Here is a 12,983-nt window from a genome sequence, read left to right as displayed (position 1 = left end):
ATGAACCAATCAGATGATTTTATTAATCTTTAAATTATATATAATGCAGAAAGTGTAGACGAGAGTTTAATGAGACAAGCTGATCCATGAGCTTGAGATCCTTTTCTAGATTTATCTTTCGTGGAAGATCCTTAACATCCTCTTTTAAGTCGAAATCAAACATACCAGCAAATTTCGAGCCAGTTTGACTAGGTAAAATTGGTACTAAACTGCGCTTGAGCCTGGGTTCAGTGTATCTTGGGATCCCGCCCATGTTAACTGTAGATTGACACTTAGGCTTCTTGTCCTCGCTGCTCAAGAATGAGATGTTAACGCAATCGTAATCGTACTCAGGGTGCTCTCTCGAATGAATTAGGGGCACATACTGGCTGCTGCCGTCCTCTATCTTCGCCGTTGAAGCAAGCGGCACCCCGCTTCCATCCTCCGCTTTTGGTTTTGTCGAACTTGCTCGCAACGATGAATTGTGTGCTTTCCTTAAGGCTTTGATACTATGGTAAGCGTCCTCTTCTGATATCATCTCCTCAATGTCCTTTATTGACTTCGAAAATATCTCTCGTTCAAACTTTAATCGCTTTGCTGACTTTGTTTCATCTAGCTTTCTTTTCATATTGTTCCTATACGATGAATGTCTTGCTTTTGCCACGCGGTTTCTCCATTTAAATAATTTACAATTACTGTGTTTTGTGGAGTTACTGTTATTTATATATTCTACTATAAAAGAGTTGCGTTCTTTTAAAAGGTGAAATTTTCGTTAGGGTAAGTGTTTTGATGGAACTGATAAGCTTATGCAGGTTATCAGCGCAATTCAACTTCCGTAACTGTTATCTTCGTCGCTGTACCATTCGTGGGGATTGACATCGATGTCACCCCTAAGAATAGCTATATCGGGTTCAGAAACCGCATCATCGCTCAAGAAATCATCGCTGTCAGATTCCGATTGTATTAAAAATGTGTCATCATCCTCATCGTCAGTGTCACCAAATTCGTAGACAACCGGATTGTAAAGATCGATGGCATCAGGATCATACGAACCTTCGAAACGCAGTCTCTTTATCTCCACTCGTCTTTCCCATTCGTCGTAAGAGTCATCGACCTCCTCGTATTCATAATCTAAGTCTTCTTCGGTGTCATCGGCTTGTCGAGAAGTAGTGGCATCACTTAGCAGTGGCCGCGCATCGTCAAACGCGGTAATATCTTCCCCGTAGTGCATAAGGTTGCTAAATTCGCCTCGAAGAACGCTAATACTAACAATACCAAGGATAACACAAGGAACTATATACAACAAAGCAGGCTGAGACATTTTGTAAACATTGAGAGCTAACAAAGTCAAGATAAGGCCGATTGCGTAAGATACCACGGACGTGATGAAATAGGTTTTGGGGAAAGGCAGGAGCTGATGATAAGACCTTAACAGCTTAGAATGATAGTTGTAGAGATCGTAACGTAAACATAAAGCCACAGCCGCACCAGGTACGACTATGTCACCCAAGCCAAGAATGCTCATTCCAGTTTCCCAGTAGTCTGAGGTCTTCGGTCTACCTGGGAACATGAGTTTGATAGGAATCTTGAGGCCGGTAGCAACAGAGACCATTGCCGTAGAGCCAAATACGAAGTAGATATCATACAAGAACAATAAAGACATGAGTGCGAATGCGATCTTGAAATTAGTCAATCTAATCATGCTTACGCCAAATATGGAGAACGAGACGCCAAACACGTTCAGGGCTATCCAATTGGTGTCAGCAAAAGGATAGCTCAGATTCAAAATTGGGTTATGTTTATAGAACGCGTAGATGATTAATAAAGCTAGCGGGGCAGCAATCAATATCTTAAGGTCGAAGATGAGATTTGCTTTTTGTTGCTTAGGCTCTACTGAGTTTGCCAGCAACACCTTGACATCATTTTTCTTCAAATGTTTTTTTAACTTTTCATACATCTCGGTTCGCTCTTTAATATCCTTCTCTTGATTGATAGTTTGCTCATCAATATAGTCAACGCTACCTAATGGAAAAAAATCTTTGTCTTCAGCTATCGTTAATCTGTACCTTTTGAACAATGCCAGGGAGTTCAGACCAAATACATGAGTACCTTTCCTCGAAGCCCAAGCTAACAAGTAAGAGAGGGTGGAATAAACGGGCCCTAGCCCGTTCACCAACATGTACCAATTTAACCATTTATTCAATGATATCTTATCCCATTTCTCCAAAGCAGTTTTCAATCCCAAAAGTACAGCACCTCCGATCACAGGTATAATGAATGCGTGTTTGAGCTCCATTGACTGCGTTCCCAATGACTCAAGTTCTGAGTTAGTTGTAATAGTATATGGGGATCCGTCATTATCTGTAGGATCCCACATCTCTCCCTTATCCAAATTGGCCTCTTGGCCGTTTCTTGGTCTGCCCAATGTTGAAAATGACCCTATTACGACACACGTCACCGATGTGCCAACGATGAATAAAGGTAGAATAATGGGCTCGGGTACTATGTCATTTGAGTATAATTTATACGGTAATGTGTAAGACAACTTGTCCAAGTAGCCCAAGGAATCTAGTGATGGATAACTCGCGTTGCTCATTGTCTTTTCGAGAGAAGTTTGCTTTTCGATCCTCAAGTGATTTTTCTTTTTTTAAGTAGTTCGCATCAAAATCCTACGAGTACTATAAATGTCGTGGGGCATATACAAGCAATCGAATTCTATTTGACACTATTTCAACATTATAGGAGCCCATTGACATAATAAACATCCCTCGCAAGTCTCAGAGACTGAGTTTTTAAAGACTTTAGAAGCTATTTCCAGGAATTTTGCAACCACCTTGTCTATCTGTTACCGAAGACATTTTGCCACGTCTTCGAGTCGCAAAACGTTGCAGCCTCCAGTGCATTGCAGTAATTCAACCCATCGGAGTTATCATTAAGTGCGCTTTATTTGTGTTTCTTTCAGCTTTCTTAAAAAAGTAAGACGATTTCAAAGATGAATCATATGCTCTTATGCTGCTTCTCTCTATATTCTCAATGCTCAAGACTCTTCAACGTTTGATTTTTAAAGCTTTCGTCTTACACCGAACTAAAAGCTTGGCTTATCTGAGCACTCCCCTCCTTCTCAGTTGATGGACCAGCTTTTTTTTTATTAACACTAATACAATATCCAGATTAAACAGATATTGAACTTTGTTCATCAGTAGCCTACCTCGTCCTCACTGATCTATCAGTGAAGGCTATTGCTCTGTAGTCCTCTATCTAACAATCTGATGTTAAAAGTACGATTATGTAATCATCAAATTTTTTTTGCATCGAATTTTGACGACTACTTTGGCCAGTGGGACTCTTCTGCTAGCAACTTATTAACTGGAACAATAATAGGGAAATAATTATCCATTAAAAAAGGCATCAAATTCAGAATAATATTTGGGATTGTTCATCTGTAGCTATGACGGAATCCTTATTTGATACTAAGTTCACTTCGGAGCCCTCAACGTCTAATTCAGCTCCGAAGGACGATTCATCGCCAGAAAATACAGACCGATCTACAACGCTACCTGCCATAGATGATGACAGAAATGCAGCTGCATTGTTGAATTATAGAGTGTTGGTAAGTGCAAAAGAGTCGGGATGTTTAATTGGGCAAAGTGGACAAGTGATTGACTCAATCAGGGAAGAGACCCATACTAAGGCTGGCATATCAAAATTGCAGCCTGGATCCCATGAACGAATCTTGACTGTTAGTGGAACACTTGATGATGCAGCAAAGGCTCTTAGTTACTTCGCTCAAGCGTTGTGTAACTCGACTTTCGAACCTTACAATTATTTCCCTTTAAAACAGTTGTCATCAAGTCCTTGCGTTGAGGGCGAAACTACGATTTTAAGATTATTAATACCAAATAGTCAGATGGGTACATTGATCGGTGCAAAGGGGGCGAGAATACAACAAATTCAATCTATATATAACGTCTCAATGATCGCTTCCAAATCATTTTTGCCAGGGTCAAATGAGAGGTTAGTAGAGTTACAAGGAACTGTGGATAATTTATACGATGCGTTAAGGGTTATATCAAGATGTTTAATTGAAGACTTCTCTAGTGTCGTTAATACAACATACTATGTCCCTAGAGGTACCGGTGTCAGGAATCTCAAGAAGTCCCATGTTGTTACAACTTCCATCAGTTTTCCGAATGATATAGTCGGAGCTTTAATTGGAAGGAATGGCTCTAGGATTCAGGGAGTAAGGAAAGTAAGTGGTGCTACAATTGGTATAAGTGACGAAGAGGAAGGAAAAACTGAAAGAACATTTACAATATCGGGGACCTCACACGCTGTGGAAAAAGCGAAAGACTTACTATACCACAATCTAGAAAGAGAAGAACAAAGAAGAGCAGAGGTTTCTTTAAACAAATAAACGTTGTATAATTTACTGTGACTAATGTGCTTTTTTATTTTTTATTTCGCCAAAAGGATGAATATTAATTTTTTTCTTTTATTTCTCTTTTGCTTATATAAAAAGGTTCTTATTTTATGTGTTTAGCTTCATTTTAAAATCAAATTTTGTATCAAAAAGTACAAGTTGAAATTATTAAATCTGCTAATTGCTCTAAGTATTTCTTATCAGTTTCATCAAAGCCTCCGGTTGCTAGGCAATCGATGTCTAAGACACCTATCGTTTTCCCATCTTTTATCAATGGTACCACAATCTCGCTCTTGGTATCTCCATCACAAGCAATATGACCTGGGTACCGTTCCACATCAGGAACCAATTGGGTTTCTTGTGAACTAGCTGCGGTCCCACAGACACCTTTCCCAAATTTGATCAACTGGCAAGCTACTTTACCCTGAAATGGACCTAATATTAATTCCCTTTCATTAAGTAATACGTAAAATCCACTCCAGTTAACTGGTATTTTCAATGAATGGTATCCATGCCATATTAACGAAGAGCAATTGGATAAATTCGCTACCCAATTATCAGTATCTGAAGATAATGCCTTATAACTTTCTACGACACTTTCTAGTACCTCTTCCTTGCTCAGTCCAGATTTATAATTTGCATAGTCAGCATGATGCTTATCTTCTCCCATTTTTTAATATGGCGATTGTTCTTTGAAGGGCAAACTGTCGTAGAAACTGACAAAGCAAAAATGAAAATTATCAAAAAGTCATGATATTTTGTAACTATTTTTTTGGAGCCACAATATGAGCTCACCTAAAGTACCTTGTTTATAAATATCCTTTAAATATGGATCTTGTCAATGAAAATTTACCAATTGAAGATCTATTTGAAAGATTTCTACGGTATCGTGGAGTTAATAGAGTGAATAAGACTGAGGAGGAAGTAAATCCTCCGTCTTCCAGGGAATTAAGAAGACAGTATAATTTGTTTCCTTCTAGTGATGATGATGAGATGATAAATTCGGAGTCTGGATCAGACTCTGATTTGGCAGTGTTCGATGCCGATAATGACCATGAAAACATTGATTTCTTTCGGATTACTAGAAATGATGACAACATGGATGCGGATGCGTTCTACATTGATCGAAGATACAGCTTTCAGACGATGGGCAATTCAGATTTTGAATCTGAAAGTGGTGAAGAAGAATTGATCATTGATAGGAATTCAGAATACATTTCTGGTAACAATTTTGAAGACAGAAGGTATTCTAATAACTCCAAAAACAGAATTAAAGTTATCAATAGTGAACTATCCTTATCTAAGAACGATAAATTTCCTCCCCACAGTCAAGCGGCTTATGCAGAATGGGAATTTCATGATTCCAAAACACAGTCAGAGATATTTTCGAAGGATCATGATACCAATGGCGGTTTGTATGATCCATTCAATCCAAATTTGACTACAATTGAGAACTCTGATCCTTCAAGAATCGTGAAAGCACCACCCGGAAGTAAGTTCAGAGATCTAATCAATTTGGAATCATTGGGAATCCGTAAGTTGTTCCATCTAGAGAGCATTCGAAAATATAAGAATAATCTTTCAACTATTATTAAAGATCCCCAAGGCAATGATTATTTGGTAATGGGTTCAAATTCTGAAATTTTCTTTTTCGGATTCAATAGTGTTACGCAGATACCTAATAACAAAATGGCTCTAAGATTTGATACAAGGCCGTCGTTGACATCAACTACTGATCGTTTGATTTCAACTTGGCCATATTTTCCTCATACAATTAATTTTCTAAATGTGTATGACAATTTCTTGGGAAAGCAAATACTTGGCGCTTGTCTTGATGATGGAATGTTGATGATCTGGTTTTCTGAAACCATAACTGCATACATGAATAAGTTTAATTCACGTAAGACAGCATGTCCTTATATGAGTCACTTAGGTGGTGGATCTGGATTAGAAGAGAATTTCTATGGCTTGAAAATTAAACCAGATTTCAAAATTAAGCTAGAAGCTTCATTGTGGGGTTTAGATTTTTTAAGTTACAGAGATAAGCATGAGACGCAACATAATCTTATAGTTGCATCAGATAATTCCCAGAGCGTTACTCTTTTCTATTATCACCAGCAAGATGAGAGATTTTATCATTTGAAGACCCATCAAATATTACACAATATACCTGAAGTTTCTTTTTTGAATTATGAAATCTTAGATGATGGGACTCATTGTGTCAAAATTGCTTGTGCATCAATCTCAGGAGAGTTGATAGTCTTCAAATTCAGGTTCAAAGTAAATCAAGGTCCTGTTAACAAGGATGAATATGAGTATTTTAAAAGAGAGAAAACATTTTATGTGGATCCAACAATGGAGCAAATGGAAAATCGTGAAGAATTGAATGAAGAAGCCAGAATAAGGTGGTTCAAAAGAATTGCATTTTCACGGCCAGTAGTAGTTAATAGGACCCTTCTAGGCGAAGATTGCTGGACAAGTAAGCCTTTGAATTCAAAATATTTCAAAAATGTTCAATCTTTGAGGGCAATGGTAGGTGATCCTTGGATAAATGAAGAGCAGGAAATTGAACATATCATAAACGAGTCGACAATACTCGATAGCTTGTATGATCCTTTAGAGTCGAGTCATTTGGGACTAGGAGCATGCTGGCAATTTTTTGAAGCCCCAGTCGTTAGTCTTGCCAGCTCTTCTATTCAGCACCAAGAATATTTATTTAAGTCTGCAAAGCTCACAACAGTCGATGATGATTATAGGCGTATACACAAAGGAGTACTTAAGACTGGTCAAAAGCTTTTTAGCAGAAATAAGTTTAAATCTCTCAATGATAAAAAATATCGCCTCCAACTTAAAGATGAAGAGGATATGGATTTCCTATTAGTCTCTACCAGTAAGCGTTTGGGACTCTTTAGAAGTGATACATTGTTCTGTAATTGTGCAACAAAAAGGCTCTTTGACTTATCGATTCCGTTTAATGACGAAAGCAAATCGTCAAACAGGATCTCGATAACTCATGTCATCCCGCAAATTCTGTCTTTCATCGCTGTTTCACAACAAGGGTTGGTTTCAGTAATGAGAATGTGTTGTCATCGAGGGGTTTATGGAATGAGACAGGAGTATATATTCCCAAACGCGTTGAGTCTAGCGTTAGGTTACCATGGTTATAGAACTATCGCTGGTTTAGCTTGCAGAGATGTATCGGTATGCTCTGCAATCCCAATTTTTTTAATTTATATAACCTATACTGATGGGATCGTAATTACTTGCAAACTTTCATTGAAGGACGATCTATCCATCGATTATTCATTTCTATAAATTTGGTGGTTTATTTTATATGCATTACGTACTTTTATCTACGGGAGTCGAGGATATCGCGTTTTTGTGTGATCATCACTTTGTAATCTATTTGTTTATACGGTAAGTTAGTTATTAATAAGGATCGGTAGCTAAAAGGGCTCTGGACCAGGAAGAGAGATAGAAAAGTGAGATGGACCTATTACTTCTTGGTAGTGAGTCCCGAAAGACTCATATTAGGCCTCGTAAAAATTTGAGAAGGGATAAATATGACATGGAAGATATTGATGAGTTTTTCGAGGAGGATGAGGAAGATATTGAAGAGGATGTAAGAAACGATGATGATCAGAAGGAAACGAGTACTCTGCATGATAATATAAACAACGTTGCTAGGAAGATAAACTTTACAGATGCTGAAGCGTCTAAGTTTGATTTGTCTCCTATTTCCATTTCGAAATACGCCGCGAGGAAGAATAAGAAATCTCCATTAAGATCACCATTGCCAGAACATAACAAAGGAAACCAAGAAATACAAGGTACATTTATTGAGAGAGATGAAGAAGAGATATTAAGTCTGAGAAGAAATGACGAGGTTAATGATAACGACAATAATGGATACAGTAATAATGATTTGAACGACTTCGATGATATTTACATGGAGTTGTCACCAGTAGATCTCTCGCCAATGAAAGATAGAGTAATAGATCAGGATATGGGTGAGGAAGTAGGTTCAAAAATTCCTAGTGAAGCGGTAAATCGACGTAGCGTGTCGTCCCTTACCAAAAATATGGCCCTAGGGGCAACTAAGAGACGAAGACCCTCGAAAAGAGTTGTGTCGCTGGATGATGAATCTGAGGAGGAAGTAGCTATTACTGGGGATTCTAGTGAACTATTGTCTCCCCCTCCTACGGACAAAAAGCGATCTGGAAGAAAACCTGGCCGTATAAGAGAAATTAATACCAAGCCTTCGCCATTGCCATCGCCTCCTCCAGATGGTTTAAGAAGATCTAAGAGAACTAGGATCGCTCCGTTAGCTTATTGGAGAAATGAAAGAATTGTATATTCTCGCGCAAAGGACAACGAAGTGGATCCTGACACTACTCTAGCCACAGATATCAAAAATATTCCGCTACAAGAAATTAAGGAAGTTGTTCATATACCAGAAGTTGAAAAGCTGAGCCCACCTACCACAAGGAGATCAAGGCTGAGATCTAGAACTCGTAAGATAGCAAAGAAATCTCAGAAAGAAATTTACGATTATGAATCTGATCCTGAAATAAGTGGTTCGGAATGGTTTCAAGATAAAACGCTTAATCTCGAAGTTTACGAAGATCCTGAAAATGAAATTAAGGTCGAAAGAACTATAGCATGGGCCCCGAATGGTGGTTCTTTTCAAGAAGCGCCTAACAAGGATGGTAATGACATTGATAATTTTAAAGTTGCGACGTTATTCAATTATAATAGAGATGTTACTGCTTGTGGATTGTTGGAATTTCCTTTTGAAGGATTCAAAAGTTTGAGAAATTCGGGTGACTGCATTTTTGACTTTCATGTTGTAAAGGGTTTGATCGAAGTAATGATGAACAATGATAAATTTGTGGTTACAAGAGGTTGCTCGTTTGAAATACCAAATGCAAACATATATGGCTTTAAAAATATCGGACAAGGAAATGCCAAGTTATTCTTCGTGCAGACTAGAGTCCCGGCAACAGATGAAGTTGAAGCAGAGTTATAGAGTGTATAATATTCGTTACACTTATGTAAAATATCAGTAGGTGAATCCTATCTCATTAATGTATTCTTAATTGCAAATCTATAAACTGAGCGACAAATATTTTCGCCTAAGCTACGAGTGAATTGTGATATGATACAATCAATAATTATCACATTAAACCATCTTATATGACAGATTCTTTAAGAGGAATCTTCTTCGTATTTGGTTATTTCGGCAGTTTTGGTATTGTATTGAGCAGTTACTTTGACTTTAAATTCAGATGCTGCAACACCAAACTGCTTCAAAATCAATGCTTGTCTAACATCTAATATATCGCCTTTGTTACAAACAGTGTACGGTTGATCAAGTATAATCTTTCCTGCTTTGATTCGTGTCGGCATTTTAAACTTATTCCTAAGCGTTTCTTCCAAAGAATGAGCCATTGGAATATCATCTTCAATTGGAACTTGGCCGCCTCTTGAATATATAATTCCTTCGGGCACTGTGAAATCTAAAGGAGCCTTCGTCTTGGCTCTCGAATAGTCCTGTTTAATGTAAGCATTGAAATAGTTTATAACAGTTTCAGGATCTTCATTCGTGAACAATAGACCGGGGACACCAGAGCAGAGTTTTGAAAATTTATGCAAATCATCCTTATATTCTTCCTCTGGAGTGTCACCTAAGGCCTTTTCTAATACTCTTCTTTTCCCAAGTAGCAACTTTGATCCAGTCCAATCTGACCTAATATCTTGTAAGACTGGTGTTCTAACATCGTTTAATCTCAATATCCATACGTAATGATACTCATCTAAAGCAGCTCTCGTCTCGTCAAAGATTCTCGTTTTGTTTTCCTTCCCCTTTTTCTCTGATTGAGCTAAGGTAACAAGCTTAGAGCGTTTGGACCTAGGCATCTTTAAAGGATATGACTAGCTTCCAAAAATAAAAAAGGAAGACGCTATTTTGGTCGTAGTTGCAGCTCATCTGAGAAAAATTAAAAAAAAATTCACGGTTTGGCACGTGACTGATTTTCTCATTTAATATCATAACTGATTTGTAACTCTCGTAATATTGGAGGATCTAAAACTCTCGTATCTGTTTCGACTAAAATTTGAATTTGTTTGTACGTTTGTGTTATAAAGGTTGTAAGCAACTCATATTGTATTGAAGGGGGAACTTTGTCATTATTAATGAAAACCTCAACAATGACAAGATAGGTGTCAGTTAGTTCCTGTATCAAAGAATTGTGCGACGCAGGAATCTTCAATCTTTTATGATCTGAATGAAATATCCTTGTTATTCTGGGAGCTTTTATATGCTCAACTATCTTGGCAATCAATTGATTTACATGTAAAATGATTTGATAGCCACAGGTTTTGATTTTGTTCTCCTCAGGATGGTCAATGAGTTGCTCAGTCACTATTACTTTATTGAAACAAAGATAATATTTTAGACATCCCATTAGTACCTCGTACGTTTTATAATCGAATCTTTCATTTTTAATTTCCTCAACTATTGGAAAAAAAATTCTCTCAAGCATTCTGGTGTCTAAAGCAATAACGATTTCATACAAACATTCTGATAGCATACTGTTCATTTTGTCATCGAGACCTAAAAGATTAAGCAAAGATTTAAGATAAACCTTATATTCTAAAGCTGACACTTCATTTGATTCTAAGAAAGTTAAGTAATCACGAATTAATAATAAAAGTGACTTTGTGAATGATTGCTTGTCTTTGTTAATCATCTTGAGGAAATCAGGCATGTACTGACCTGTCAAATATTTGTGCATCCTAAAGATCTCTTTCAAAGCTATCTGATCATCTTTGACATCGTTAGATAATATGAATCTGAATATAATGATTATACTGAACAGATTCTCGTCTTCTCTCTTGATACTTTCAAGCTGCTCCTCAATTCGATTTTCAACGAGCGAATCTGATCTATCGAAGTCTTCAATCATTGAGGTTAAATAATCATCGAGTTCAGCAAAATTTATAGCATTTTGCGGTTCGTTGTCAAAGTATTCGCTTGATTTAGAACATTCGTCTTCTAACAATTTGAGAATTTGTTTATTGAGGACAAATTTTGAAACAGGCTCTTCCAAATTTCGATTATTCTTACTTATTGATGTGTTCGCGTTGTGCTCCACCTGATTCTCTTTATTCGAACTCAAATGCAATATTTCAATTGGTTGGTTTTCTTTTGTTAACGGGTGGGTTGCGAAGACTGATATCTCAGGTTGCTGATCCCTGTTTAAGTCCTCTGTCTTGTTGAGAGAGATATCATTTACGTAAATATCTCTTTTCGTACTTTTCTTCTTAGTATATGAATGATGCTGTGAATTTTCTGTCTCACCAGCTGAGTCTTCTCTGGTATCATTATACACATTTTCCCTCGATTCAGCATCAACATTCTGTAAACGAGCTGCTGGTTCGGTAAGTAGATCTGATGTCAGTAAAGGATTCCTTTTCAACTCATCAGATATGCTTGAATTAGGTTTACTGTAGTTGATTCTATGCAAATTTTGACTTTGGTCTATATATGACGACACGCTTCGAGTCTGAGTTTTTGGTCGAATATTTGACACACAAATTCCTGCAATCATAATTTCCAAGTCGGAGTTCATATCTGGGACTCTTAATGAGGAGAAATCGCCTTGAATAAAGTTTTCGTCATTAGAATTGTTTCTTGTGGTAAATGGCACAATTTGGGATAAAAACTTCTCATTTTTTTTGCAACTTTTAATTTTTTGAGAATCCCTCATATTCGTTATGTCCCTCAAAACTGACCTTGGAAACTCAGGAATATGGTCATGGAAAAACGGAGTGCTTCTAATTTCTACTGTAGTATCCGAGTACTCTGCAGCATTAGATGCTTGGCTTTCGTTATGGGGTGTTGTGTACTTCTGATTGTTTTTGGACGTATTCTCAGATCTTAGACTTATTCCCCGTAGATTTACATCACAGTCAACTCTATGATCTAATTCACTTTGAATATGTGTTGCTACTTCATTCTTCGCTCTTCTCTTATTACACTTAATATTACCTTCGGGTTGTAGCCATCTAAACAACAATGATAATGAAAATCCCAATCCTAAAGAAAACAATAGAATAGAAAAAATGGCAATAAATTTAGCAAATAATAAGTCCAAAACCTCTGCCGGAAAAGCAATCTTGTCCCAAGCTTCCTGGGAAATTTGTCTCACAAGGTTGTTATTGTTATGAAGTAGAAATTCACGATTCTTTAGCAACTCTTCTGGTTGGAGCATAAAATAGCCTGAAGTGTCATCTAGGATCATTTCAGATGTCTCACCTTGGGAGTCAAAGTCATTATCAGATGTATTATCAGTAGCTTCAATCAAGTATTTCGAGTGTTCATCATTTTTTCCCAAACCCAACCTTAGACTAGTTGAATTCAAAATTTTAAGGTTCAATGAAGCAAGGCAAGAAATTAATAAATCCATCCAGATCTTGGGGATTCCTAATACCATTTCTACGAATCTCATTCTTTAGCTGTAGCCTATTTCTGAGAGACAATAACTTATCAATCTAATAAAAAAAAAAATACAAAAGTAAA

The 12,983-nt window shown here is 37.2% G+C and overlaps 8 protein-coding genes across 8 annotated transcripts; 3 read left to right on the top strand and 5 right to left on the bottom strand.

Annotated features, from left to right (window-relative positions):
• Positions 1-34: 34 nt before the first annotated feature.
• Positions 35-607, bottom strand: PRCAT00006221001 (uncharacterized protein; the record flags this gene model as incomplete). Its single annotated transcript, XM_062956356.1, has 1 exon — positions 35-607. One exon carries the CDS (start codon positions 605-607, stop codon positions 35-37), a length of 573 nt encoding a protein of 190 aa, XP_062812866.1.
• Positions 608-805: 198 nt separating this feature from the next.
• PRCAT00006220001 (uncharacterized protein) lies at positions 806-2,575 on the bottom strand (the record flags this gene model as incomplete). The annotated part of the gene is made up of 1 exon (XM_062956354.1): positions 806-2,575. The coding sequence occupies one exon, from the start codon at positions 2,573-2,575 to the stop codon at positions 806-808; it is 1,770 nt and encodes a 589-aa protein (XP_062812865.1).
• An 852-nt stretch (positions 2,576-3,427) lies between these two features.
• PRCAT00006219001 (uncharacterized protein) lies at positions 3,428-4,393 on the top strand (the record flags this gene model as incomplete). Its single annotated transcript, XM_062956353.1, has 1 exon — positions 3,428-4,393. One exon carries the CDS (start codon positions 3,428-3,430, stop codon positions 4,391-4,393), a length of 966 nt encoding a protein of 321 aa, XP_062812864.1.
• A 151-nt stretch (positions 4,394-4,544) lies between these two features.
• On the bottom strand, positions 4,545-5,069 carry PRCAT00006218001 (L-methionine (R)-S-oxide reductase; the record flags this gene model as incomplete). Its single annotated transcript, XM_062956352.1, has 1 exon — positions 4,545-5,069. One exon carries the CDS (start codon positions 5,067-5,069, stop codon positions 4,545-4,547), a length of 525 nt encoding a protein of 174 aa, XP_062812863.1.
• Positions 5,070-5,227: 158 nt separating this feature from the next.
• PRCAT00006217001 (uncharacterized protein) lies at positions 5,228-7,714 on the top strand (the record flags this gene model as incomplete). Its single annotated transcript, XM_062956351.1, has 1 exon — positions 5,228-7,714. One exon carries the CDS (start codon positions 5,228-5,230, stop codon positions 7,712-7,714), a length of 2,487 nt encoding a protein of 828 aa, XP_062812862.1.
• A 172-nt stretch (positions 7,715-7,886) lies between these two features.
• MIF2 (Mif2p) lies at positions 7,887-9,428 on the top strand (the record flags this gene model as incomplete). The annotated part of the gene is made up of 1 exon (XM_062956350.1): positions 7,887-9,428. The coding sequence occupies one exon, from the start codon at positions 7,887-7,889 to the stop codon at positions 9,426-9,428; it is 1,542 nt and encodes a 513-aa protein (XP_062812861.1).
• Positions 9,429-9,607: 179 nt separating this feature from the next.
• MRT4 (Mrt4p) lies at positions 9,608-10,318 on the bottom strand (the record flags this gene model as incomplete). Its single annotated transcript, XM_062956349.1, has 1 exon — positions 9,608-10,318. The coding sequence occupies one exon, from the start codon at positions 10,316-10,318 to the stop codon at positions 9,608-9,610; it is 711 nt and encodes a 236-aa protein (XP_062812860.1).
• A 119-nt stretch (positions 10,319-10,437) lies between these two features.
• Positions 10,438-12,912, bottom strand: PRCAT00006214001 (uncharacterized protein; the record flags this gene model as incomplete). Its single annotated transcript, XM_062956348.1, has 1 exon — positions 10,438-12,912. One exon carries the CDS (start codon positions 12,910-12,912, stop codon positions 10,438-10,440), a length of 2,475 nt encoding a protein of 824 aa, XP_062812859.1.
• Positions 12,913-12,983: the final 71 nt, after the last annotated feature.

This window comes from Priceomyces carsonii (genome assembly GCF_900007245.1).
Source record: "Priceomyces carsonii strain CBS4050 genome assembly, scaffold: Debaryomyces_carsonii_scaffold_7, whole genome shotgun sequence".
Taxonomy (NCBI): Eukaryota; Fungi; Ascomycota; class Pichiomycetes; order Serinales; family Debaryomycetaceae; genus Priceomyces; species Priceomyces carsonii.
This window is presented reverse-complemented; position numbering and strand designations above follow the sequence as displayed.